The 27,753-nt window shown below is 48.3% G+C and overlaps 2 protein-coding genes across 2 annotated transcripts in view; one reads left to right on the top strand and one right to left on the bottom strand.

The window, feature by feature from the left end:
- Window positions 1-26,850, bottom strand: part of Pik3r5 (phosphoinositide-3-kinase regulatory subunit 5) — a 58,285-nt gene extending 31,435 nt beyond the window's left edge. The window contains exon 1 of the mRNA XM_051167628.1: window positions 26,699-26,850. The gene's annotated coding sequence lies outside the window, so the exon portion shown is untranslated. The remainder of the gene's footprint in view (window positions 1-26,698) is intronic.
- The window catches only part of LOC127207945 (rRNA 2'-O-methyltransferase fibrillarin-like), a 7,564-nt gene continuing 3,915 nt past the window's right edge, over window positions 24,105-27,753 (top strand). The window contains 3 exon segments of the mRNA XM_051167290.1: window positions 24,105-24,137; window positions 26,543-26,754; window positions 26,923-27,070. Of these exon segments, the coding sequence (XP_051023247.1) occupies window positions 24,105-24,137; window positions 26,543-26,754; window positions 26,923-27,070 (393 nt within the window).

Raw genomic sequence — 27,753 nt, 5'->3', positions numbered from 1 at the left:
GTTGCTGAAATTGTTAAACGGTACAAAGTTGAAAAACAGTTTGGCAATTTCACAAAATTAAACAACCACGCAGCATTTGACCTGATTAGTCCATTTCTTTCCACAAAAGAAGTGAAACGTTACATTAACAAAAGACTTGTGCAACACTGTTCATAGAAAGTTTGATTCAAAATAACCTCCCACTGGCACCAGCCTGATCCATCAACAGGAGGATTTGCAACGTATTACGATAATACGAAGCTCTGTTACTGAGCCGTACACGGAAGATGAATACACGTAAGGACATGTATGAAACCCCAAAACACGGCATATGAATGAAGGTGCACTAAAAACGACAGCAGCTTTTGGGCTCCACTTACGAGGAGTTTTAACACAGACAAAAATTAATTACTGGAGGAAGAAGTCAAGATGGCAATCACCTGGCAGGTAACAGAGACGGTCCAGGAATGGGCACGAGGGAGTGTTTGCGGGCTGGTATTTCAAAGCCCAGGGATTTGGGCACCCACAGGGAGCCCCAAACCCAGCAGAGCTGTATGGGTATCAAGGGATTTCTCCCAGCCCCCCTAAATTTTTCCTGTAGTTTTCCACTGTCCTGGAACACAGTTCGACCTTGTGATGCAGTTCACTAGGCCCCCAGGAGGTCAAGGCCCTTCATTCCGGGCCAGTGCCAAACTTCTGCCTTCGCTCTCTCTGCATGAGGAACTCTCCCACCATTCTCTCACTCTCAACCTAATCTCGATGATCACTCTTCAGTCTTGCTTATAGTTGATATTCTTATGTATTTGCTTTTATTTTTATGTGTAAGAGTGCTTCGCCTGCGTGTGTGTCTGTGCATCACTTGCGTGCCTGGTGCCAGGGGAGACCAGAAGAGGGCATCAAGTCTCTTAGAACTGGAGTCACAGATGGCTGTGAGCTGTCCTGTAGGTCCTGGGAACTGAACCAAAGTCCTCCAAAAGGTCAGCGGGTGCTCTTAACTACTGAGCCATCTCTCCAGCCCCACCTGTATCTTTTTAGAAATACATGTAGGTGCGTGTTCATGGGTGTGCATATACCATAGTGTGCGTGTGGAGGTCAGAGGACAACTTGTAAGAGTCAGTGCTCTCCTTCCAGCATGTGAGTCCCGAGGCTCGATGACTTTGCTGACCCGCAGCTCATTTCTATAAGGTAGGTCTTTTGACCTCCAGGCTGGGGTGCTTTCCCACCCTACCCCCCCCCCCATTGTCCACATCCTCTCTGCGTCCACAATGACTACATTGCAACTGCCTGTTCCCAGTCCTGGCCTTTCAGCTCTGGCCACAGTGGCCTGCCCACCATGTTAGTGGTTCTGACTGTGACCTGACGTGGGGCCTGGACTGAGTCTCCTTGTACAATGTATACAAACCAAAGCACCACCCAAATATGTACCCATGATGTTATGGCCATATAAGAAATAGGGGACATTCCTGAGGCCCGAGGGGAAATCACATCGACTACAACACCCCAGTGAGTCAGTCTGCAGAGATGTTGACCAAGTTAGTTTTGGATACCCACAGCGAGGCCACGTTGCCTGGAAGGTCAGCTTCCTCCTTTATTTCCTCAGCTAGAGGCCAATGAAAGAGGTTCAAGTCAGAACCCAAACTTCCTGAGAACCGCCCTTAAGAGCAGAGCAGGAGTTGGGTGTGCTGGTGCACACCCTTAATCCCAGCACTTGGGGCGGGGGGGGGGGGGCAGAGGCAGGTGGATGGCTGTGAGTTCGAGGCCAGCCTGGTCTACACTGCAAGTCTAGGATAGCCAAGGCTACACAGAGAAACCCTGTCTCAAAAAACCAAAAACCAACCAAACAAACAAAACCAACAACCAAACAAAAGACCACAGCAGGAAAATGAGCCCTATTTTTGGCCCTCACCCTTCACCGCCTCCCCACCCTGAGGGCAACCACCCTGTTGGGAATAGAGAACAGCTCTGAGCTCTGAGTTCTTGGATGCTCCTGGGGAATGGGGTTCCCATGGGATTTCAGTTAATAGTTTTAAAAATTCTTTTTTTCTTGTCTTTTCTTTCTTTCTTTTCTTTCTTTCTTTTTTTTTTTTATTTAATTAAATTAATTAATTTATTTATTTATTTATTATTTATTTATTTATTTTGGCTTTTTTGAGACAGGGTTTCTCTGTGTAGCCTTGGCTGTCCTGGACTCACTTTGTAGACCAAGCTGGGCTCGAACTCACAGAGATCCACCCGCCTCTGCTTCCCAGAGTGTTGGGATTAAAGGTGTGTATCACTGTGCCTGGTCTTAATTCTTCTTCTTCTTCTTCTTCTTCTTCTTCTTCTTCTTCTTCTTCTTCTTCTTCTTCTTCTTCTTCTTCTTCTTCTTCTTCTAGGATTTATTTCTTTTTATGTGTATGAGTCTTTGCTTGCACTGTATACATGTGCGCCAACCTGCACTAACCTCAACCACTTCAGATTTGATGGTGCCCAGCCCAGCCTGGTGCCAGCCCTTCTCAGAATCCACTCCCCTTTGGCCACATACATCTCTGTGGCCCCTGCTGGAAAAGCCTGCCATGAGGGCTTTCTGTAGCAAAAATCACCCACACCTGGTTTGGGCCAGCTAGTCAAAAGGTGAAATTGGGCTCTCGCTGTGGCAAATGCATGGCCTGTCGCTTATTGCATCACAGTAACTTAGCTCTCAAATGTGTCAGCGCCACTGAGACCAAGCTCTACAGCTAGTCTGGGCCAATATCCCAGTGACTGTAAGGTTGACATTACCAGTTTCCCAATGTGGTATTTGGTGGAGATCTGGCAAAGTTAGGGCAAGCTGTGTGCGTACTGAACAATCTCACTGCCATGGACGACAACTGGACATTCCTGGACCCCAAGTTTGATTTGACATAAAGCCATCACTAACTAGTTTTAAACTCCAACTATCCACAATCTAGAACCATCTGAAAGAGACCCTCAGCTGAGGGACTGCCTAGATTACGTTGGCCTGTGGCCGTGTCTTTGGGGGATCAACTTGATTATTAGCTTATGCAGAAGACACAGCCCACTGTGGGCAGCACCATTACTTAGGCTGGGGGGTCCTTGGCTAGATGAGACCGAGCAGACGGACTGTAATAAGGAATTACAAGTCAAATAAACCCTTTCTTCCCTCTGTTTCTTCTGGTCAGTGTATTTTATCACAGAAACAGAAATGAAGCTGGACAGTGGGCAAGGGATGGATGAAGGAGAAGTTTCTGAGGTCTGTGAAGACTCGGCTGCCTTAGAGGGGAGATGGTTGAGGGTGTCATGGATTCTGTTGAAGGATAGTATTCCTCTCAGCCCTGCAGTGTGTTACACTCTGGAGCCTGCTTCTGTGTTCGCTGAAAGACTTGAGCTTTTCTTATTAGATTGTCCTTGCTCCATTGTCACCACTGCTCCCTTTCCCATGGATACCTGTAAGCGTCTATCAACATGCCTAAAAAGAAAGGCTTTATGAAAAATAAATAAAAAATTCGTTACCAGATGCAAAGCCATCTGGATTTTCTTCTGGGTTATTGTCTAGAATTTTTATTCTCTATGTTGCTTTGTACTTTACTTTTAGGTCTATGATTCAGTTAGAATAACTTTTATGTAATTCTTGTGTGTTTGTGTGTGTGTGTGTGTGTGTGTGTGTGTGTGTGTGCACCCCATGCATGTGCAGGTACCATCTGAGGCCAGAAGAGGGGGTCGTGTCCCCTGGAGCTGGAGTTACAGGCTGTTGTGATCATCCTGATGTGAGTGTTGGAAACTCAACCTGGGTCTTCTGGAAGAGCAGCAAGCATTCTCAAGTGCTAAGTCATCTCTCCAGTCCCTCGCCATTTTTCCTATGTGAAAAGTAGCGTTTGTACCCAGACATCTGCTGTAGCACCATTTGTTGAAAAGACTTCTTTCTACACCAATTGTTGTGTTTCCGCTGTCAGACAGAGGTGAGCTTATTGCATACCTGTGAGGATCTGATTCTGGGCTCTCTATTCTGTTCTACGGATCCATTTTTCTATTTCTCCCCGACGTGCTGTGACATAATAGCATGCCTCGAAGTCCACAGTGGCAGCCCTCTGACTTTGTCCTCCCTCGGGACTGCATTTTCTATTTTAGGTCTTTTCCTTTCCATATAAACTATAGAAAAAATGAGTCCACATCTGCAAAGTAACTTTGCATTTCTTGTTTGGATTGCACTGATGGCATGAATCAATCATAGAAAAGCTGGTACCCTGACCATAGTGAGGTCTCCTATCCATGGTCGTTGAAAACACCCCCATTTGTTTATCTATTCTTAGATTTCTTTCATTGATTTGGGATTTCCACATATACCTCTTGATACACTGAGTATTTCATTACAGATTACACTCTATATAAGCATTTCATTTTTGATGGCTATGTAGATGGTACTGTTGGTTTTTTTTTTTTAATTTTATTTCAAATTCCAACAATTCGTTGATGATCTACATAGGAATGCAACTGACTTTTATATGTAATCTATCCTCCATGTTGCTGCTGATTCTTTAGGATTCCATATACGTGGCATTCTCATTCACAAACGAGACCAGTTTTATGACTTACTTCCCTTTCAGTAAATGCCGTATTTCCTTTTCTCGGTTTTTGCTAGGACATCTAGTACCAACTTGAGTGGAGTGGAGAGCAAGCCTCTGTATGCTCTCCCCTGACCTCAGCAAGGAAGTGTCCAGGTTCTTGGTGTTAAGCTACAGGTTCTTTGTAAACATGACTCTCTGGCCAAGTCATGTCTGTTAGGAATTTTTGCTGTGCATGGGTGTGAGATTTTGCCAGTTTCCGCCCCGAATCTATTGATATGATCATGATTTTTTTTCTTCAGCCTGTTGAAGCCGTGGCTGCACTAGCAGACTTTCAAGTGCTGAATAAGAAAAATCCCTTGTGGTCGACAGCGCCTCTGGCTGCGGTGCAGAGTTGTTTTACGCCTTGTTAAAAACTTCTCTCCAGCTGCTAAAGATTTTTGCACCCACGGGCATCTGCTGCCCTCCCAGTTCTCTTATCTTAAGATAGCTAGGTCACCAAGACCGATCTTGAACTCTTTATCCTCCTGCCTCCACCTCCTGAGTGCAGGAATTACAGGCTTGAGGCACCATACCCACATTACGTGGCGCCAGGGACTAAACCCAGGGCTTTTTGTGTGCTAGAAAAACACTCTACCGACTGAGCCATCTCCCCAGGCTATTGCCGCTTTCCTAGTAGTTGGAACTTGAAGTTAAAATACAATATTGACTTAAGCACTTCTTTCTGATTTGGGAACTAGTGTAATGTTGACCTCAGAAAATGAGTGAAGGCTGGGCATGGTGGTGCACAGTTTTGATCCCAGAACTTGGGAGGCAAATGGGTGATGTCCAGGATCCCTCTGAGCTCCAGGCCAGCCAGGACTACACGGGGAGAGACCCTCCCCTTTTTTCAAGGAGTTAAGGAACACTCCATCTCATCTATACTCTGGAATAGATTTTATTATGCTATTAGCATTTTTCCTTAAGTGCTCATTAGAATTCACCAGTGAAGTCTCATGGGTCTGATGCTGTCTTATTTTAGAATCATTGATTTGCTTTGTTTAATGGATAAAAGCCTAGTTAGATGATTTAGTTCTCCTCATGTGAGTTTCAGTACAAATAAAGAACTTGTCCTTTCCCTCCAAACTGTCAAATTTGTGGATTAGAGGTGTTCACAGTTCTTCCTTTATGATCCTCCACTGTCAATGAGCCTGGTGCCGAAGTTCACCTTTTCACTGAGCTACAGTTCACGTAACATAGAAGTCCATCCCTGTAAAGGCTCTGCTCTGGAATTTAGAGTGCTCAGTATTTTATATAGCAGTCAGCACTGCCTATGTTTACCCATTTCCATCTTTACATAGACGCCCTGTACCTCCCCCCGTATCCCTGGCAACCAGGAATCTTCTCCCATCATACAAGCAGAATCATGTGACCTGTGGTCCTTTGCAATTGGTTCTTATCACTTAACAAGTGTTCTAGAGTCGTTTATTCTACCATGTGTGTGCCCTAATTATTTCTTCAATAATTACACTTATGGGTCAAATTCAGACCTGGGAAACACCTCGACTCCACCAGAACAAAGAAAAAGGCGAGAAGCATCTTTTATCCGAGTGTGACCCAAGTGGACCCGTCTCCATGAACAGAAATGAACCTAGCCTGGGGATGCTCTGTGATAGGAAAGGATCAGGTTTGAATCCTAGGCTCAAAGCAACTGCTGCTGTGCTTGCACACCACCTGCTTCTGACGGAACCCCATTCCTGCCAGGTGCCGGACTACGAAGGCACCTGAACCTGGAACAGTCCTGCAGGGCTGGAATCATTCATCTCCATTTGACATGCGAGGACACCATAGATCTGAGAAAGGAAGCCATTTTCTCAAGACCTGTAGCCAGTGAGAGCCAAGATGAGAATTCAGGATTGCCCGATGCCTAACCTCGTCTCAGCTGTGAGGGAACACCTAGTTCCCTCCTATTGATCCAGTAATAAGCACGCCTATCTTTATTTTGCTCGCTGTGTGCCTACCTGTCAGTCTTCATAATCATGTTTTTTAAAATAAGTTTATTTATTTATTGTATATGAGTACTTTATCTGCAGAAGAAGGCATCAGATCACATTACAGATGGTTGTGAGCCACCATGTGGTTGCTGGGAATTGAACTCAGGACCTCTGGAAGAGCAGGCAGCACTCTTAACCACTGAGCCATCTCTCCAACCCCCCCTCCCCAGAATCATGTCTTAAATGCATAAGATTAAATCTATACAGTTGCAAAGGAAACGCATCCCATGTGTGATGGTTAATGCTGCTGACTGTTGACCTGGCAAGGGTTAGAGTTGCTATGGAAACACATCTCTCGGCAAATCTGCGAGGGAGGTTTTAGATTATGTTATCTGAGGTGAGAAGACCCACCTGAAGCGTGGGTTGCACTGCTCCACGGGCTAGGGTCCTGGGGCTGTGAAAAAAGAGAGAAGCGAGCGTGTGGGGGAGGGGCTGAAGAGATGGCTCTCAGGCTTAGGAGCCCTTGTTGCTCTTCCAGAGGACCTAGGCTTGATTCCTAGCACCCACAAGACTGCTCACAACTGTTTGTAACTCTAGCCCCAGGTAACCAATGCTTTCTTCTGGCTTCTCTGGACAGCAGGAATGCAAGTAGTGCAGAGACATACACATAGCCCAGACACTTAGACACATAAAACAATAAAATAAAATAAAGTTGAGAGAGAGGAGAGGAAGGGGGCTGAGAAACTATAACAACAAGGCAAAAACTAACACGGCATGGAAACATAATTGTCAACTATTTTTAAACAACCCAATTTCTAAGTAATAATATAAACACCATCCTAACACATTAGATAACAAATCCCAACAGTCGGCCTGGTTCCTACCACCACTCTGAAATGTTAAGAAGCGTAAGTTACAAAAGTGGTCTGTAACCACTGTGGATTTCTGTTGGTGACAAAGACACAGGTGCTGCTGATATGACTGTGCCTTATTGACTACGTTCATAATGAAAGGAAACACTAACCTTCAGTTAGAAAGGGGTGACAAAAATGATCCACACTCACGGGCTCCTAGGTGAGAATCTCTGTGTCCCCACCACCACCACCCTGTAGCTATGAAACCCTGAGGGACAGGGACATGGGCCTGGGGTCTGCTGTCAGTTGTTGATGCTTACTGTGTCCTGGAGTCCTGGTGTGACCTTGCCGCACCTCTCCCTGTCCAGTCTGGAGTTCCCCGAGCCTGCTGGGTACTCCCCCAACGGTCTATCACCAGCTCCTACTTAAGCGTGTCTCCCACACCGCGTCTCTGGGACAGTTCAATGCATCTGCCAGGCAACACCCCAGGGTGGTGTGGGGGAGTTTCTACCCTGTCATATCACACTTCTCATATGAGTTCAAAAAGGGCAGTCCCTGAGCCCAGCTCCCCTGGGAGGAGGCATGGTGTCAAGAGGACTACAGCAATAAATGAAATTTCAGGATCAGACATCTGTAGAGAACGCAAGACAGGAGAGGACTCATTTGGGACCTCGCATGATGGGAGGCACAGCCCATCATCTCCTGTCCCAGGCCCCTGTTTGGAGCGCAGAGGACAACTGGGCAAGCTAGACAACTTCTGAGCCACAGTTTCTTCACAATGAGATGGGCTTTCCATATTATCATATTATGGGGTAGATTGCTGCAGCAAAGCAGCCTGAGTAACTTAACCACCAGACATCCTCAGGGCTTGCCGCTGACCCGATGAGACTCAGGGAAAACCCCATAGGTGACTCTAGGAAACAACAGCACTTTCTAGAACTTTCTTAACAATCCAAATGCACGCACAACCACATTCTCTCTCCTCTTTGTTTTTCTTCTTTATTCCAGGCACTTGGGGGGAGGGGGGACTCTCTCCTCTTTCAGTGCCATGACTCCATGAACAGGGTGTGGTCTCTGAGAGCCCCTCCAGGTCCTATCTGACCAAGCAGAGATGAAGCACTTCCTGTAATGGTGATGTCACACAAGAGGGTCGTGGGTCACAGCAGGTCCCATAAGCAAAGGCCGCTCTATTTCCAGACCAACCACAGTAAACAGGTGGAGGAATAGAGCTGTGGCTGGGGCAGAGGGAGGCAGGCTCAGGTACCCTAGTCTCCACAGAAGGACAGTGTAACTTGATATCCGTCATCGTGTTTCCATGGTTACCTCATCTGCTCCCATAGCAGTCCCTGCGACTGGGGGAAGAGGTACAGAAGCCAAGGAAAGAGAAGAGAGGAGGGTGGGCAGGCAAAGATTGCTACAAGGAGGCTTGCAAGGCTGGGCTGCGTGGCAACACCCTCCAAACAACCTGGGCCTGACATAAATGAAAGGAACTCAAAAACAAAAACAGCAAAGTCAAGATGCACCCCAGCAGCCCCAATGTTTCCTGTTTTTCTAACAAATCACTGATGATTTCCAAGAAAGGCAAGCCTGTGCTGCTCTCGCCCCAGGCACGGCCGCAGAATTTGCACATCTGGCTTGTGCTTCGAGAGCAGCCAGTGGTGGGCTGTGGCACAAGATGTGCCAGAACACCCCAAGACTCTGCAGCTTGAGGGTCCTGAGAGGAGCAGGGCCAGGGGACTCCCTGCCACAGCCAAGCCAGGAGGTTAAACCCCCTTGCTACCTGCCAGTTCATCCCCAGGTTGCTTAAACCCCACCTGTCACATTAAGGCATCAGCATGTCAGCCTTAAGATAAAGACACAGGAAGAGCTTCCGTTTTTAGAGAAGCCTCTCGGGAGGGCAGAGGGCTATGTGGGGCATTCCCCCAGGCAGATCTACAATCCCTGGGGATTTCTAGTAAGGTGGTATAAGAGCTCCAGGGAAGACCAGTAGGGCTGGGTTTCCTTGGCAACAGGAAGCTGGTAAGTTAAGCAGAAGCAAGGTCCCTCCTCCCCATAGTTCCTAGGCTAGCTCCCAGCCTCCCTGATTTTTGTCACAGAGGTTTCTCGGGTTCCCAGGAGCAGTTGAAAGGCCCTGGATCAGGCGCCCCCAATCTGGGGCTGAAGATCAACCTCCAGCCTTCTCTTTCTCTTGGTCTCCCCTAGGAAGCAAGCCTGCTGCCTGCTGCCTGCTGCCCGCGCCCATCCAGGGAGTTGCCACTGTCCCCTGGAGAGCTTTTCCACACCCATCCCATGCCTTTTTTTTCTCCTCCACAATCAAAACCCCCACAGCTCTCCTCATTCACACTTCCACACATGTCTAGGCCCTGGGGAAAATGTTGGCTTGCCTGCGGGTCCTGCCAAGACCGGACTTCCACTTGGCTCACTCAGGCTGCCAGCAGTCACATCTGAGCAAGTCCAGCAGAGGCAGGCTGTAGGCAGGGAGGCACAGAGGAGAAAAGAAGGACATCTTGAAGTCTCTGTCCTTTCTGCCTTATTGCTACTTGGCAGGCACCTTAGCTGGGGACACCTAATGCTCACGTTACACACAGAGGCACATACACCTTGCTGAACCATATGACACTAAGCTGGAGGCCGTGGATACTGTGTCTTGAATGCAGTCGTGTGTTGCTTTCAACAGGGAAAATGCGAACATATAGTGTAGAAAATGCACCCTTAGGAAATGGTGGAGGAAATGCACCCTTAGGAAATGGTGGAGGAAATGCACCCTTAGGAAATGGTGGAGGAAATGCACCCTTGGGAAATGGTGGAGGAAATGCACCCTTAGGAAATGGTGGAGGAAATGCACCCTTAGGAAATGGTGGAGGAAATGCACCCTTAGATGCACCCTTAGGAAATGGTGGAGGAAATGCACCCTTGGGAAATGGTGGAGGAAATGCACCCTTAGGAAATGGTGGAGGAAATGCACCCTTAGGAAATGGTGGAGGAAATGCACCCTTAGGAAATGGTGGAGGAAATGCACCCTTGGGAAATGGTGGAGGAAATGCACCCTTAGGAAATGGTGGAGGAAATGCACCCTTAGGAAATGGTGGAGGAAATACACCCTTAGACAACCTGGTGGTCGTGTAGACATCACAGTGCACTAACACGAGCACAACAGGCAGGGGGCTGCTGCTGGATGACATGGTACACCGGATGAAGGGAAACACATCTGGTAAGTACAAGGAAGACACTCCAAACTAATATTTAAAAGTAGGATATAGTAAATACATAAGGCAGTAACAGTGACACAAGCCACTCATTGTCACTATGAAGGTTCTATCACCCTACACAGTTATGCACACTGTCCTTTAGATGATCAGTAACAGAGCAGCATCATTACAGACGCATGAGTAATGTGGTTTGCTCCAGTTTTGTAATGTAGGCACCAAGGACTGGGACTGGGGAGACAGCATAGTGGCTAAGACCACTGGCTGCTCTTGCTGACAGGGATGCAGGTTCAGTTCCAGCACCTACATGGAGGCTCACAACAGTTTGTAACTCCAGTTCCAGGGGATCTGATGCCCTCTTCTAGCCTCTTTGGTTGTCTCATGCACGCGGCACGCAAATACACATGCCAGTAAACATTTGTATACATAAAACAAAAATAAATAAACTCCTTTTTAAAAAAGAATGTCAGTACCGGGTGCTCTGAGAACAGTGCCTGGCACATTTGCTGGCTGCCTGGCTGGCTGGCTGGCAGGATGGATGGATGGATAGCTGGATGGATGGATGGATGGATAGCTGGATGGATGGATACCTGGATGGATGGATAGCTGGATGGATGGATACCTGGATGGATGGATAGCTGGATGGATGGATGGATGGATGGATGGATAGCTGGATGGATGGATACCTGGATGGATGGATAGCTGGATGGATGGATAGCTGGATGGATGGATAGCTGGATGGATGGATAACTGGATGGATGGATAGCTGGATGGATGGATAGCTGGATGGATGGATGGATGGATAGCTGGATGGATGGATGGACGGATGGATAGCTGGATGGATGGATGGATGGATGGATAGATGGGTGGAATGGATGGGTGGATGGATGGATGGATAGATAGCTGGATGGATGGATGGATGGATAGATAGCTGGATGGATGGGTGGATGGATGGGTAGATGGATGGATGGGTGGATGGGTGGATGGATGGGTGGACGGATGGATGGGTGGATGGGTGGATGGATGGGTGGACGGATGGGTGGATGGATGGATGGATGGATAGCTGGATGGATGGGTGGGTGGATGGATAGATAGATAGCTGGATGGATGGATGGGTGGATGGATGGGTGGATGGATGGGTAGATGGATGGATGGGTGGATGGGTGGATGGATGGGTGGACAGATGGGTAGATGGATGGATGGATGAATAGCTGGATGGATGGGTGGATGGATGGATGATTAAAATGACAACAGAGTCCAAAGGAAGACAAAGGGTGATGGGACCCATAAGAACTGAGGGCCACACATAAAGCCACTATCTGGGTCATAAAGCCAGTGCCACAGTCTAGAGATGGCAAAGACTTCAATTGGAATTAGAAGGCCCACCAGAACGACTTTTAAACCAAAGCTAAGCTTGAGTGCTTCCTCCTGCTCTCATCCCCTGGAAGATCTCAGAAAATGGTGGAAACTGCTGCCTTTGACTCTGACCACAGTGCAAGCTTTACAAAACAGAAGTGAGAGGCAAACAGGGGGACATGACCACATCACCCTAGAGTTTGTAGCCCTCCCTGGAGACAACACTAGGTGCAGTGTATGAGTCACTGGATTTTGAGGAAGCAGATTTCCAAGAGGCTGGGACTTGAGAGGAAAGAAAACTGAAAATCACAGCCATGTCATGCAGGCATGTGGTGTCATGAGGGAGGGGGCAGGGAACATAAAGGAGCCGGTGGGACTTCCTGGGGTGTAAGTACAGGCAGAAGTGAGGACCCCGAACACCAAACAAGAATGTATGTGCTACACCATGAGCAAGTTACAGAAGCAAGGCTTGAGAAGGGCACGGACGACACTACAGGGGGCCTGCTGGCATGTTTCCAAGGTCCAAAGCAAGAGACGGCCGCCCCTGGCGGTTGAAAGTGGCTTCATGAAATTGGATCTCCTTGCCATCAGCTTCCACAAGGAGACTGGCTGCCCTAGCACAGGGTGTGGGTCAAGAGTGGTTTATTAAATCCATAGGAAATATGTACCAAGGGTCTATGGCAAGACAGATCTCCCAAGACATTGAGAGCGCAAAAGGTTCACAAAGTTTATGGTTGGGGAAGGGTAGACCCTGAGCAGTTATCACACCATGTCACAGGGGCAACAACAAAAATCCCAAAACAGGCAAACATCTCTGTGGGAAAAATGGGCAAAACCCTTGAGCCTATACCTCAAACAAGCAGATGGCCGGCTGGCCTCTAAGTACAAGAAGAGGCACTCAATTTCATTAGTCATAAAGGAAATGAAAATTAAAACCACAATTCGATACCACTACATGCCCAGAAATGGCTAAAACGAAGGTGGGAAACACAATGTGTGCGGGCTTAAAGCAAGAAGAACACTCACAAAACACTCACAGCTGCTGATGGGAGTGGAAGCTGGTGGGACAGCTTCCCACAGAAACTCACTCAGTGCTCTGCTACATCTGCGGTCTCACCCTGTCCTGGGCTTAGGACCCAGCAAAAGGGGGTATGTCAGAAAGCAGAGGGGGAAAAAAGCATCCAAAATGATCTTCAAACTAGAAACGACCCCAAAGTTTAAATGTCCCAGTGGAGTTCACTATAGGGCAGATGCAATAGGAAAGGAGGCAGAAGGATGTACACGGGCCAAGATCCTACAGAGGAGTTCTGGAAAGCTTCTGGAAAGTGTTCTGGAAGGAGGAGCTGTCCTGGGTGGTGAGGAGACCACATAATCCCTAGAAGAAACATTGGCCATCCAGTCCCTTAAAGCAATGGTTCTCAACCTGTGGGTCACGACCCCTCTGGCAACCCTCTACCTCCAAAAAAATACAGAGCGAGTTCCAGAACAGCCAGAGCTCATAGAAACCCTGTCTCAAAAACAAGCAAACAAAGAAAAACCAAACAACAAAAAAAGAAACAGAAAAAGAGATAAGGGGGGGTGGGGGGAAAAGGTAGCATCCTAGAAACGCAATGCCTGAGTCCACCAGCTCCCAGGCCATCTTCTCTGACAGGTTAAGAGGCAGTTCATGAACACTCAGCTGGGGATCCTGGAACTCCAGTGACTAGAAGGGATCTGTTGATTTAAAACAGGTAACAACAACAACAGCAACAAAAAAGTAAAATGCTACAAAAACAATGCCTCTGAATTGTAACAAGTCTCGTACCCATCTCCTGATGCTATAAACAAATGTGATCGCTCTGTCAAGTAGTTCCCTTCCTCACTTAAGCAAACCTACCCAAAAAGGTTGAGCAGATCTTCATCTGTAGGGACACCAGTCATAAAACGCCAGAGACCCCTGTGTTGGAGTTTTTTTTTTTTTTAATGTGCTAACATACACAAAACACTAATGTACATACATTGCACAGCTCTGTGGCGTGAAGTGCATTCATACCATGGGCAGCGGTGTCTCCTCTCCACCTCCTGTGCGTTTCCATCTTCCTGCACTGTGACAACGCACACAGTGTACACTAACTCCTCTCACCTTCTGGACACCTATAAATCTCTTCTCCATCCCCCTGGTTCTGACAGCTTAGGCTAGCTCACATAAATAGTAGCAAACAGTGTTTGCTTATTCTTTTGTATTTGGCTTATTTCACTTAGCGTGATGTCTTCAATGTTGTAGTGAGTGTTAGAACTGCAATCCTTTTTAAGGCTGAAGAATACTCTACTGTACATATATAATGTATACATTTACCTATCAGTGGGCACGAAATGATTCTATCTTTTGCCCCCCCTTTTTTTTTCAGGACAGGGTTTCTCTGTGTAGCTCTGGCTGTCCTAGACTCGCTTTGTAGACAAGGCTGGCCTTGCACTCACAGCGATCCGCCTGCCTCTGCCTCCCGAGTGCTGGGATTAAAGGCGTGCATCACCACACTGGGCCAACATGCCATTTTTGATGTGTGTTGTGGAAGTAAATGAGCATGATTGTGTGTAAGTGTACACATGAACATACCACGGCATATAGGGTAACCTCAGGTATGGGCCTCCGCCTTCCACCTTATTTGAGACAGAGCCTTTCCTCTGTAGCTACTGCATATCCCAGGCTATCCCCTGAGCTTCTGGGTTTACCTCCCATCCAGCTGTAGGGGTGCTGCGATTACTGATGCACACGGCTTTTCACAGATTCTGGGCATTCAAACTCAACTTCTCATGCTTATGCAGCAATTGCCTTACCCACTGAGCCATCTCCCTGGCCCATGTGTCATTTTTTAATTCATAATTTTCAACGGGGCTTTCAAGGCATGCGTATTCCATGGAAGGAGCAATGAAGTTAACATGTCGGTAGGGATTTGTTCAAACGGGTAGATGTCAAATATGGCTGAGACTCTTCCTACCCATGCTCCTTTCTTCTCTAACAATAACTGTCAGCAACTTTAGGGTACATTTCCCTGCCGGCTGGCAAAGGAGCCACATCTTCCCCTTCCCTGCCCCTTTCCGCTCACTGGCCAGATGGAAGAGGTGATGGGAACCACCAAAGTTGCCGTCGTGGGCCATGGGATGAGACCTACACACAGAGGAAAGAGAGAGCCACAAGACAGAAGGGCGCTTGACCTGAGAGGCTGCCACTAACCCCTGGCTCACTTAGACCTGACCATTACCTGAAAGAGAAATAAACTCCTTGCTTGTTTAAGCACTAGCAGTTTGGTTCTTTTCCGATACAGCGGGCACACAAACACGCTAGCGTCTCTGTCCACGCTGAGTCAGAAAATGGAATGCTTTACTTATCTGTTATTGTGTCATTTTGATACAAACAGCGGACTTTCCGAAATTTGTAAAGTATGATTTATGGTGTGACCTTTAATGAAGCCCGCACTGTGTACACAAAGTTCCCTTGTAGTAGGACACCTCATGATGCCAGAGAGGTGGCATCAACTTTCTAGATGGGTTACTGCCTGTGTGTCACCTGTTCTAGAGGCAGTGTAGTGACAGGGGCCCAGGGATTGTCAAGTCAAGCGTTCTTAGGCACATACAGAGTTGGCCAGGCAGTCCTGAAGCAATTCTCCATAGAAGAGTTCCTGTTTCCGTAACAGATTAGAGGCCATCTGCCTCCGATCAAATAAATAGGTTCCATGAGAACGAATAGCATTTCACAACCACTTTTCCTCCCTCCGAGACAGCAACCACTCTGGCGAAACTGCTGTTCCCACCTTTACCTTCCGAGCCAATCTCAGGAGTTCAAACCCCGCAAGGGAAGCCATCTCCGTTATTGAAAACATGGGTGAGAGAGACAGGAATGGATGACGTTAGGTGAGGGACTGAGCTGTAGATCCAAGACGGAAGTGTGGCCACATGAAGACCATAGCCCCAACCAAATCCTTCAGCACACTCTCCAGAGGAGCCTGCTGACAGTAGGATTTGGCCTTGGCCTAGAAAAGGCATTCTCTGTCAGCTATGGCCATCTCAGAGGGCAGCTCAGAGCCTTGGGCCAAAGTGGGACTTAAGGGGAGGAATGGCAGTTGGTGACACCTATGAAGTGCCCTTATTTGTTGCATCAATGTGTGGTCCATTGAGGGCTGTATCTATCAACTCCTCCACATTCCCACCGTCTTGTTCATCTAGCACAGTACTTTCTGGAACAAACTTTTGACACAACTCCAAATAGTTCACGTATCTTGGCCCTGGCTTAGCCTCACAAGTTCAGAACTGTGTTTTCTTGACACCTGCAGGCTGGTTCGGCTCTACTTTGCATCTTTCCCCAATGTGCTCAGGGAAGGCTGTTTTTGATGCATCTAAAACCCATGGCCATCCTCCTGCCTCAGCTTCGCCAGTACTAGGTTCACAAGTATGCATCATCCCATCCAGTGACTGGATATTTTTATTAGCAAGTTCTTTAAAGGACCACACCCTTGTCACTGCTTCCCTCCCCCATTTACTGTTCATAGTGAATGTTCTTACACAAACCAATATTCTCACATTATAACCCACAGTCCAGTGTGTCACTATCACACAGGGTTTCACACCTCAGCCCTTCATGCTGGGTGGCTCATAGATGCCATCCTTTCTCTGGTGGCTTCAGAGAAATGATGTACTTCAGAAACCCATCTTGTATCTTTACAATTGAGCTGTGGGGTAGGACCCTCACTGCAGAGGGCCATCGAGGGCATGCCTGTCTCCTTGGCCAAGAAGGCTTAAAGAACCTTCCAAGATCTTTCCAGATACTTGCATTAGGGCCTGGGGTCAAAAAGGGCCTCTAGACACAAGCTCATGTTTTTGTGGGTGACACAGCAATGGGTCCGGGCAAATGGTTGGGTGCCCTAAAATTTGTCATGTCCTGTGAGGAGTCAGGGAGACATAGCAGCCACCTCAGGCCATATAAGCTTGTATGCACAAAGGAGGTGGCACTCTCTATTTTGGTTGAACCCTAAATGAGAAAAGGGGTTCTGTCTGATGGGGAGGGCTTTTCCCTTCCCAGAGAGAAACCCTCCTTCCTCCTCAAAGCACAGCTCCCCTTCAGAAAAAGAAAGCTGTCTGCTCAGCCCGTGAAACGCTGGTCATAGTTTGGATTCGCACAGCCCATGTAGAAAGGCTGGGGACAACGGTGTGAAATCCTAGTGCCTGGAAAGCAGGGACAGGGCAGGTTCAAGGTCACACCCTATCTTTAAAAAATGATAAGGTAAGTTGGGCATGGTGGCGCAGGCCTTTAGTCCCAGCACTCGGGAGGCAGAGGCAGGCGGATTGCTGCAAGTTCGAGGCCAGCCTGATCTAAAAAGTGAGTGCAAGACACCAGGGCTACACAAAGAAACCCTGTCTCGAAAAACAAACAAACACACAAACAACAACAGCAAAAACAAACAAAAAGGCACTATGTAAAACAATCATAATTATTTATAATTTAAACACATGAATTCCTCATCGCCTTTCATTTGTCCTAGGTCAGGTAGACCAGGCACATCGAAAGGTATCTGAATAATTCCCAGAACCCCAACACCCGGCCAACACCAACCATTTCTTGTCTCACACCTCCTGAAAACAGATCCCAATTGCCCCACAGCCTACTGGGTAGGTGGGACAGGAAGCCCTCGTGCCTTGTAAATACTGTGTTGCAAACAGACACTTCCCCTGCCTCCTGTACACAAGCTGTCACAGACTGAGTCTTGTCAGGGGTTGGAGGGAGGCTCCTCAGGACTTCCCCTACCCCACCCACCCTCTGCAAGAGGATTCTGAGGAGGGACAGCACCTGTCATCTGCCATAGCTCCTGGGGTCTGAAAGGCCCCCAGAGGCCATCTGCTTTGTCCTGTTCCTGGAAGGCACAGACACAGGTGTCTGAATCTGTCAGCTGCTCACAGGAAGCCAGTGAGGTGCTCAAAAGGTAAAGCCCTTAGGGGTGTTGCAGTGAAACCCCCAGGGAAAGGTCAAATAGGGGTATTTCAGCCTGTAAATCAGCCCTCCACGGCTGATGAGGCTCAGGGCTTCCTGTGCTGGCTGCTTCATAGGGTAGTCATAGCCTCAGCCACCACTGAGTGAACACGGACAAGTGCTGTCCCTCCCCCACCACCAAAGCACTGGGGACTCAGGAGTGGAAAAAAAAAAGTACTGGAAGACGCTCTTTACCAGGAAAGGCTGAGGGGCAAGAACACATTAGGTCTTGGGTCAGGGGTGGGGGAGCTCTTAGTTTGAGAGGGTGAGAGACTCTGCTGTATCCTAAAGAAGAGCAAGGACATTAGATTTTCCCCAAAGCGGGATGCCATCAAAGGGCTCTGGCTGCAGTCCTCCCGATAGAGAAAGGAAGAGCCTGTGACAAAAGCCCTCCGCAGTGGCACAAGTGAAAAAACAAAAACAAACAGACAAGAAAACCAACTCATTGGACATTGGAGGAAAGGACGGAGGAGGTCAGAGACAAAAGAGCCACGGAGTTAGGGCGCATCATCGGGACAGAGTGGAGAGAGTGGAAGGGATGCTGGGCATCACTGGAGATGATGCCAGGGTTTCAGAGCTGGGTTGGATTGCAGAAGAGACAGCAATGGGGAAGTCCACAGAGGAAGTGTGTCAGGTTCCAGATGTGTGTTTATGGTGAAACAGTGAGTCCAAGGGAAAACAGCCAGGCTGGGCTGGGACGAGAAGAAGCAAAGCCTGGGCGGGCGAGCGAGGACCCAGGGCAGAAGAAGACCGGTTGACTATAGGCATGAGTAGAAAGGGGATGTTTCCAGGTTACCAGCAGACAGCCTAGAGTTTCTGTAGAAACTTCCAAGAAGGAGACTTGGTGGCACACACTTGTAACTCCAGGAGGGTCACAAGTTCGAGTCCCTTTTGAGGGAACTGTCCAGCTTTAGGGTGGAGCTATACCACTAGTTCCCACAAGGCTGAGTCCAGAGAGCATCCTAGAAACTTCCAAGTCAGAATCCTGGTGTTAACTGGTCCAGGAGGCAACAGGCTCAGAGAGATGTACAAACATTGGCCATCACATCTCCTGTTCCCTCTGGTAACCTGAGTGCCACATCACAGTCGGCATAGTCACAGCTCCAAATATCTAGTTTTCTCAAAATGAATCTCCCCAAGGTGCCAGTACAGAAATGAATGCAAAATTCAAAAGCTTATGAAATTCTGGCTCAAAAGTCACACATCCAAGAGGCCATTCACTCCCGGCTCACCATGGATGGCATGTGGCTGGCTGTGATGGTTTGATGGATTCTGCCCCATTCACTCCCGGCTCACCATGAACAGCTTGTGGCTGGCTGTGATGGTTTGATGGATTCTGCCCACATGACTTTTGTCAGGGCTTAGTGTGTCAGGGGAAGTGACTAACAGAAGACCCCAGGCAGAGTCCACAGCCCGGGCTTAGGATGAGGGCAAGAGCTAGGTCTTCAGGGGGCGGGGTCACCGTGGACACTGCCGCTTTCTAACATCCAGGAAGAGCACGCTGTGAAGCGGATATGTGGGGCTTTTGTGGGAGCTGCCCAGATCTAGGATGTGTTCCCTCAAGGTCATCAAACTTCTTACCTTTAAATTACTCTTTCAAAACAACCAGCCTGAAACCAATTTTGAGACATTCCTGCAAAGTAGCAGCTTAGGCTGGCCTCAAATTCATGGCAATTCTCTTACAGGCATGCACCACCACTCCCAGACAGAACAATCCTGTACATAGTCAGTCAGAGACTGGCACTAAGAATGAGAGGAGCAGGGGTCTCTCACACCCTCCTTCACAGCTACCGTGGCTGTAGGACCAGCAGGCATTTCACGGAAACACTTCCACCAATGCTCTCCCTCCCTGCCCCCCCATCCCCCGTCAAAATGTGATCCGTTCTGACTTTCTCTAAGATCTTCCTTGAAATGAGCTGAACTCTTATTTCCTTTTTAACTTCTTCTCACTGACCCCTTTTCCACCTTAGTCCCACTTTGGAAAGGTGACTTGCTGGCTTTGCAAGGTGAACTGGGAGACAGTTCATCCCTTGCGCCCCAGGGGCCACTCACAGAGCAGATCATTTCCCCAACATGTGAAGATGGGTGGCAGCTCTCTCATCTCCTCTGCTTAGAGAAAAACCTTGGTTTTTAAAATGATTTTATATCACGTCACCATGCCTCTTGGTCACCTTTTCTCTGGGCCTAACACGGGCTGTTGGTCAGCATGTCTATGAAGGTGACGGGGAGAGCTGAATTGCACTCAAAGGCATCTGCCCAGATTCATGTGTAAACAGCCTTCGCATAGGCCAAAGTGGGAGTAAAGTGGCCAGTCATCAGAGCAAGAGCCAGAGAGGACTCTGTGGGGTCAGCTGTGGGGAGCTGGGGATTCAAGGTGTGCACCAAGACAAATAAAGAACAGAGAGGAGCCGGGCATAGAGAGTGGGGAGGCCAGGGGTCCAGCAGTAGGGCACCCCAGGATCAGGGTACTTCTCACACTTGTCAAGGGTCACACCACTGCCCTGATCTCTGCAAGTTGCCCCAGAGTGCAAGGGATGAACTGCCTCCAAGTTCACCCTGCAAAGCCAGCATACTGGAAATTAATGACAGCAAGGATGCAAACTCACAATGAATTGGGGGTAATTTGAACCTTAGGTATGCCCCAAAGGTACATATATGCTAAAGGCATGATCTTTAGTTTATTGCTATTAGGGGGTGATGGAACCCTTAAGAAGTGGAGACAAAGGGGACTGGAGAGATGGCTTATTGGTTAAGAGCACTCTGCTCTTCCAGAAGACCCGGGCTTAATTCCCAGCACCCACATGACAGATCACAACTGTCTATAACTCCAGTTCCAGGGTATCTGACACCCTCATAAAGACATACATGCAGACTAAACTACAATGCACATAAAAAGTAAAATTAAAAGAAGAAGAAGTGAGGGCTAATAGCCAGGCATGGTGGCACACACCTGTAATCTCTGCACTTGGGAGGCAGAGGCAGGCCGATCTCTGTGAGGTTGAGCCCAGCCTGATCTACAAAATGAGTCTAGGACAACCAAGGCTACCCAGGGAAACCCTGTCTAGAATAACCAAGAAAAAAAGGAAGTGAGGGCTAATTGGAGGTCTTTAGGTCATTGGATTTAACCTATGTAGGGGTCTACAAGACCCCAGAGTGTCTCTCTGATACCCTCTCTCTCTCTCTCTCTCTCTTCCTCCTCCCTCCCTCCCTCCCTCTCTCTCTAGCTCCCTAGTCATGACATAAGCAGCTTGATTCTATAATACATTTCAACCACGACCTATCCCCTCACCACAGGCTCAAAGCAATGAAGCCAACTCATCCCAGGCTGGAAGCTTGGAGCTCACATCATCAGCCTTTTCTCTTTACGAGTTGGTCATCTCAGGTGTCTGGCAATGATGGAAGCCGACACGTAAGTACAGATGCAAAACTCCTGAAGGAGCACACATTGAGCAAACCTTGCTCTGTATTTAAAATAACAATTGAATTAAATCCAGAAATACAAGGAAGTCTTAATGTGAGGAAGTTAATAATAGGACGTCTCATATAAACTCATGTCAGAGTGAAAAAATACAAAATTTTTCTAGGGTGTGTTTTAAAATGCCTTAATATTCAGTCATGCTTTTAACTTTCTTTGTAAATGAGAAATGGAAGAAAGCATCTTTCTTTTTTAAACTATTTGTTTATTTTTATGTATATGAGTACTCCTTTTGCATGTACACCTGCAGGCCAGAAGAAGGTATCAAATTCCAGTATGGATGGTTGTGTGCCACCATGTGGTTGCTGGGAATTGAATTCAGGACCTCTGGGAAAGCAAACAGTGCTCTTAACCACTGAGCCATCTCTCCAGCCCGAGAAAGCATCTTTCAAACACATTACTTTGCTGCTAATATGTCACAACGACAACAAAGAAAGGAAGTCTTAAAGACAAGCCAGTCTCCAGGAATAAGAGGTTTGTAGACATAAGTGGCAAAGAACTAATTGTGGCCACTTCTCTGTCCCCTGGTCTAGGAATAAATCCAGTGACCTGGCTAGGGAGCAGAGTGGAACTGCTTCTTATCAGCATGTTATCAGCAAAGACAACACTCATCTGCCATCTTGGAAACAAGTTGGTATCAAGTCTTCAAAAGTAATCCAGAAGACGGTGGCTGGACATGGCGGCACACAGCTGTAATCCCAGTACTAAGGAGACTGGGGCTGGAGAGGTGTGAGTTAGAGGCCAGTCAGAGCTACATAGTGAGATTTCACATTAAAAAAACAACCCAGAAGACGTGCTCAGTGTGAGGTTACAATGTTCAGTGGTCCCCTACCACATACCTCAATATCTCACTAGCAAGTCACTAAGATGGTCCCCTGGGTGTCCTCTAAAGTATTCACCTACCCATCACCACCTGCAGCTTGCCTCTGATAACAGCCGCCTTTCCTGTGCAGCGCGACCGCACAGAGGCAACTGTGTTTTCTGGAAGACCTTACTAAGCCAGCCTCTTTGTTGGACTATTGAAGTCTAAGAAGACTCCCGCAGTTTTATGTAAAAGAGACTGTACATGCATGCGTGCGTCCATGTGTGTGTGCATGCATGCATGTGCTCACATATATACATGTGTTTACTAACTAGCCCCTCCATCAATGTTTCAAAGGCACCCACTACCCAGAGCATTGCTTCTCAACCTGTGGGTCGAGACCCCTTGGGGGAGGATCGAATAACCCGTTCACAGGGGTCGCCTAAGACCATTGGAAAGCACAGATATTTACATAACGACTCATAACTATAGCAAAATTAGTTGTGAAGTAGCAAGGAAAATAATTTTATGGTTGGGGGTTCCCCACAATACGAGGAACTGTGTTAAAGGGTCGCAGAGTCAGGAAGGTGGAGAATCATTGAAGGAGTGAGTGTTTGAAACTCTCCTGGAAGAGGTGTAGGTGTAGATGACGTGCTACAAGTAATGCAGAAAAACCCCCGAGAGGAGGTTGGCCACGTTGACCAGGTTGGGTGGAAGTGGTTGTGTGAAGATTTGCCTGACAAGAGCCCACACCACGGAGCCACACAGGAACAAACACTCAGCCAAAGATCCAACCATACATGTGAATGGATGTTGAGGTTCTTGGAAGACAGCTTTGGATGGAGAGGAAGGATGTGGGCGCTGACCAGGAGCCTTACTAGCCGGTAGGGAGAATCACGGGCCCAGATAAAGGCCTTGCTACGATGGGTAGATTTTCTCATGGGTAGAGGCTCCCTGGGCTGCTAATAAAACACATGACTACAAAGGGCCCTCTGCGGGGTGTGCTCTCTCCAGCAATGCACTGAGAAAAAGAAGAGGAAGCCTTCCCCCAGTGCAATGGCAGTTAAGACCTCGATGTCCACAAAGTGCACCTTGGAATAAGGGCAAGGGAAGAAGCATTAAAAGAATCCTTGGTCCAGGTCAGACAACAGAGCCACATCACGGCTCTCAGCTGTAACACTTAATTTCAGAAGAGGGAAACCCCTCATAATCACGCACATACACACCTAGTTTGGGGGGCGGGGGAAACTCATGAGGGAAGATACCCACAGAGCTTTAAGAAGGTGTCAAGTGTTCATCATCATCATTATGATTATGATTATTATCAGCAGCAGCAGCATGAATATTATTTTCTTTTATTTCATATCTCTCAAGTCTCAAGTAACATATGACATAACCCAAACTCTTTGTAATCCCCAGAGCATCACACAGATCTCATAATTCGATGTCCCCTGTATCGGGTGTCGTGGAATACTAGACCCAGCTCCTGGCGGGCAGGAACAATGCTGGCCTTCCCATGCCTTCTGAGCCTGGTCCCTCGACTGCATACTGAACGTGTCCCACTATAAAGTTCTGACTATGGAAGGTTAGGCGTTGCCATACAGACAGGGGAAATGATGCTCAGAGAGCCATCTGATTATAATCAAGGCTGTGTGGTAGAGTGGCGGAGTGAGGTAGAAGCCAGACCCCTAGGCTGGAGTCCACCTTCAGTCCTCACATCCCAGCCCTGTCCCCCATGAGGAAGCCACACAAGCCTATCTGCCTACATCAACACAATAACAGGACGCCAGAGGACACGGAAATGAAAATCACAACGGTCCCTAGGGGCCCTACCCTACTGTCCCAGACACTATCCTGCCTCTGCATAGAGGCCTTCCTGCCTGTGAGATCCCAGGGAGACTCTGGTGACAGCTTGAAGCCATGCTGGCCGTCGGCCAGACCATAGCTATGTTGGTAAGTCTCCATGGGCCAGGGAAGTCAGTGCTATGCTGGGAGGCCATGGAGACGGAGCTCAAACAATTCACCAGGTAGGTGGAGGAAGGGACGAGCATTCCGAAGTGATGAAACAGTATCTTCCAAGCCAAGATCTGCCTGAGCTTCATGAGAGAAAGCAGGAAGGTGAACCTAGGCTGGAGGGGCAAGGGGCCTTGGTACCCTCTGCAAGCTTTCAGCTGAAAGCAACTCATTCAGATTTGGGATCTTCCATCACCATAGCAACAGGATACAGCAGGCCCTCTGAGGACAAGCTATACTGACCAGAATCTGGGACCCAAATGAGAGAGTTAGGAGGCTCATGCTCTCTCATTTATCATCCCTTTAACGTCTTCATCACCCAGGTGATGTCACCTGACATGTCCCCATTATCCAAAAGCTAGCTGCCAGCCTATAAGGAAAAAAACAAAAAACAAAACAAACAAACAAACAAAAAACACTACAATTCTTGCTTTAGAAGAATAAGGCATGTACTTGATAACAAGTCACCACTGGAAAAGCAATTCAAAAAAGCATTTGGGAGTAAGAGGTAGGCAGATCTCTGTAAGTTCAAGGCCAGCCTGGTCTATGGTTTTGAGACTGCCTCAAAAATAAAACAAAGTAAAAACAAAACAAAACAAAAAACTAGACACCCCAACATTTCAGCACTTACGAGGTTCAATGTTTACAGTGTATGCAGCACAGAAGAATGACATAACTCTGTGTATGCCCTTGTACTTCTAGAACATTCCCCTTGATCTGTAAAATATACCGTGTACTTAACAGACTGTAAGACGCTACCGATTATAAAAATGCAGCATCATTGTGTGTGTTGACAAGGAAGAAATAGTGGAGCTTCCTATAATTGTAATATGTTAATTTTAACATTGCTAAAATATGAACATAAAGTGGGGCATAGCGGCACTGCCTGTAATTTCAGCACGTGGAGTTCAAGGCCAGTCTCAGCTACACACTGAGTTGGAGGCCCAGCCTGAGATACAGCCTGAGTCTGTCTCAAAAAACAAACAGACCAGATGAGATGTTTCCTTCCAAGCTTGACAACCCACATCTGTTCCTTGTGACTCACAGAGTAGGAGAGAGCTCCTTTGGCTTACCCTCTGACCTCCACATGGCCCATGGCATGCACATGCCACACCCACAAATAAAATAACAAATGCTTAAAGTAATAACTGATATACAGAAATAAACTGTGAACACATGTACGTCTCCAAATTGAAGATATATCCTTATATGTACCATGCATTGCTGTCCATCTGTGCCGAGGGTAAGAGCTCAAATACCAGGCTAGGTATACAGGGATCCATAGATCACAGTTTGGCCCCTTGGTTGGGATGAGCTGCTTTAAATAAACATGTTTTGTGGGCTTGTAAGACCATGTAACAAACCATAAATGGAAGGTCTCCTGTGTAGCTCTTGTTGCGCCTGTCTCTTTGCATCTCCCACACCCTGTTGACCAGAAGTATACAGCCAGTTTTACAAATAGGGAAACTGAGGCAGACAGAGGGATGTTATAAGCCGGGCCTGGCTGGAACTCAGATCTCTATTCCATCTCACGCACGGCACCCAAGCACCCTCCACCTCACTAAGCAAGCTCCACTGTCACGGCTTAAGGACCGTATTTAACATTTGGTTCACCTTAGAAAGCTGTACTGGGGCCCAGCGACTCTGTATTAACAGGCGTTTTAGGAGCACAGCCCTGCTCAGGGGAACCCGACCTTGCCAAGGTGGTCCACAGCAGGCAAAGAAAGCAAAGCCCAAAGCAGAATTCAAGAAAGGCCTTGAGGTGAGTGGGCCGGCTTTTTAGCCCTCCTGTTGCCGAAAGCCACCCCTCCTCTCAGCAGAAGGCTTAACTCACTTCATACCACATCCTGCTGCTTTCATCTCGCCTTCCTTTTCCCTCTGAACAACCTCCTTCCTCCTACTGTCCTGAGCTTGTTGCATATTTACCGCCACCACCCTCGGTTGGGCCATCACGCCAGCGCTCCAGCGCGCACACACGTGCACGAGCACATACATTCTCGAGTCTTCAGCGTATAAACATTGATCGGCACAATTGGGCGCACAATTCTCTAGAACAGCAGCGGTGTCTGAGAGACCACGCTCACTAACTTTGGACATCCTGAAGCTCGACGGAGGACAACGCCCCGGTCCTGATGCCAAAGGACTCCTGTTGTCCACGCTCTCCAGAGAGTTCAGAGCCAGAGGACTGACTGCAGGTTCCTTTATCCCAGAGCACAGGGTGGCCTGTGACCCAGCAGGAGGCTGCGCACACAGCAGCATAGCTACTTAAATCTTGATGAACAGTCCTGGGACGCCCCTTCTGCCTCTGGGTTTGTCCCATGGGTTTTTGGCCCCGGTTCCCATAGATAGACCTTAACTGTGGAACTGGAAGATCACCGACTGCCCAGCCTACCACCACCTGCTGCTTTTATGGCACATTGCTCCCCTCCCAACCTGCTCTGGCTGTGCCTCGAGCTCTCACGCGAGCCCTCAGCATCCCCCCTGGCTGCCCAGCCACACACCTGCAGTCCTCGCCGGGCGACGAGCCCCACTCCAGCGGTGACTCCCTGCAGTTGAGGTGAGGCCTGGACCACCGCACCGCGGCCGGAGCCAGGGAGCAAGTCCTAGCATCTGCCTGGTCTCTACAACTCCGGGGGGGGCGGGGCATTCGGGGCGGGGCTTTGCGAGGGCGGGGTCTGTGTGGGGCTAGCCTCCCAGCGGGGCTCCACGCCCTCTGGTGGCCTAGCCGCCTCAGGCCGGTACATCCAGCCTTAGGATTCAAAGCTTCAGAGAAGTTACCCGGCGCTGGGACCCTGCCCGCTCCAGGGAACTACAAGCCTCGGCTCGGCTCGGCCGGTGTACCTGCGCTGAGCATCATAAGCCCTCAGAGTAAGGTGAGATTCCAGGAGGCGGAAGAGCGTTTTGGCTGCGCAGGAGGGGTGGGTGGGAGCTTCGGGGAAGGAGGAGAAAGAGGAAGCTCCGATGAGCTGCTTCCTTTTCGCATTGCGACCCAGCGCCCCACTTCCTCCTCCTACTTCTATTTTTTCGGGTGCTCTTAACCCTTAAAAGGCCTGCATCCTTGCTGAGCTGACGAGAGCTTCTACTCTGTCTATGGGGACCTTCCTAGAAACTTCCAGTCAACCCAAACTCTCAACACTGTTTCTCCAGCCTCTGGTCTCATATGCCATCACCGCTTCACAGTACCAGACTCTTCCATCACTTCAGCTGGGTCCACCTTCCCAGAAGTAGGTCCCAAGCCGACCACAAGGTCATACGTTACTGTTGGTCAAAAGCCACAACCCTACCTGAAGGCTAATGTGAAAACCCGATGGCTTTTCTTTTCCTGACTCCCTGAATACCAAGAAAAAGCGACTTCCCCAAATGGGCAGAAACAGAAAGTACCCTTTGGGCGGGTGCAGACGTTGGAAATGGCCGGGAAGGGGCATATTGCCCATCATGGGTCTCTCCACAGTAGCCTCACCCATAACTCCCTGTTTATAGATGGGGAGCCCAGCCCTGGTCAGTGTGTACCACACTACTGTCTCCCCAGTCTCTACTTTGTTCACCACAAAAATTC

The sequence above is a fragment of the Acomys russatus genome, chromosome 25 (assembly GCF_903995435.1).
Source record: "Acomys russatus chromosome 25, mAcoRus1.1, whole genome shotgun sequence".
Lineage (NCBI taxonomy): Eukaryota > Metazoa > Chordata > Mammalia > Rodentia > Muridae > Acomys > Acomys russatus.
This window is presented reverse-complemented; position numbering and strand designations above follow the sequence as displayed.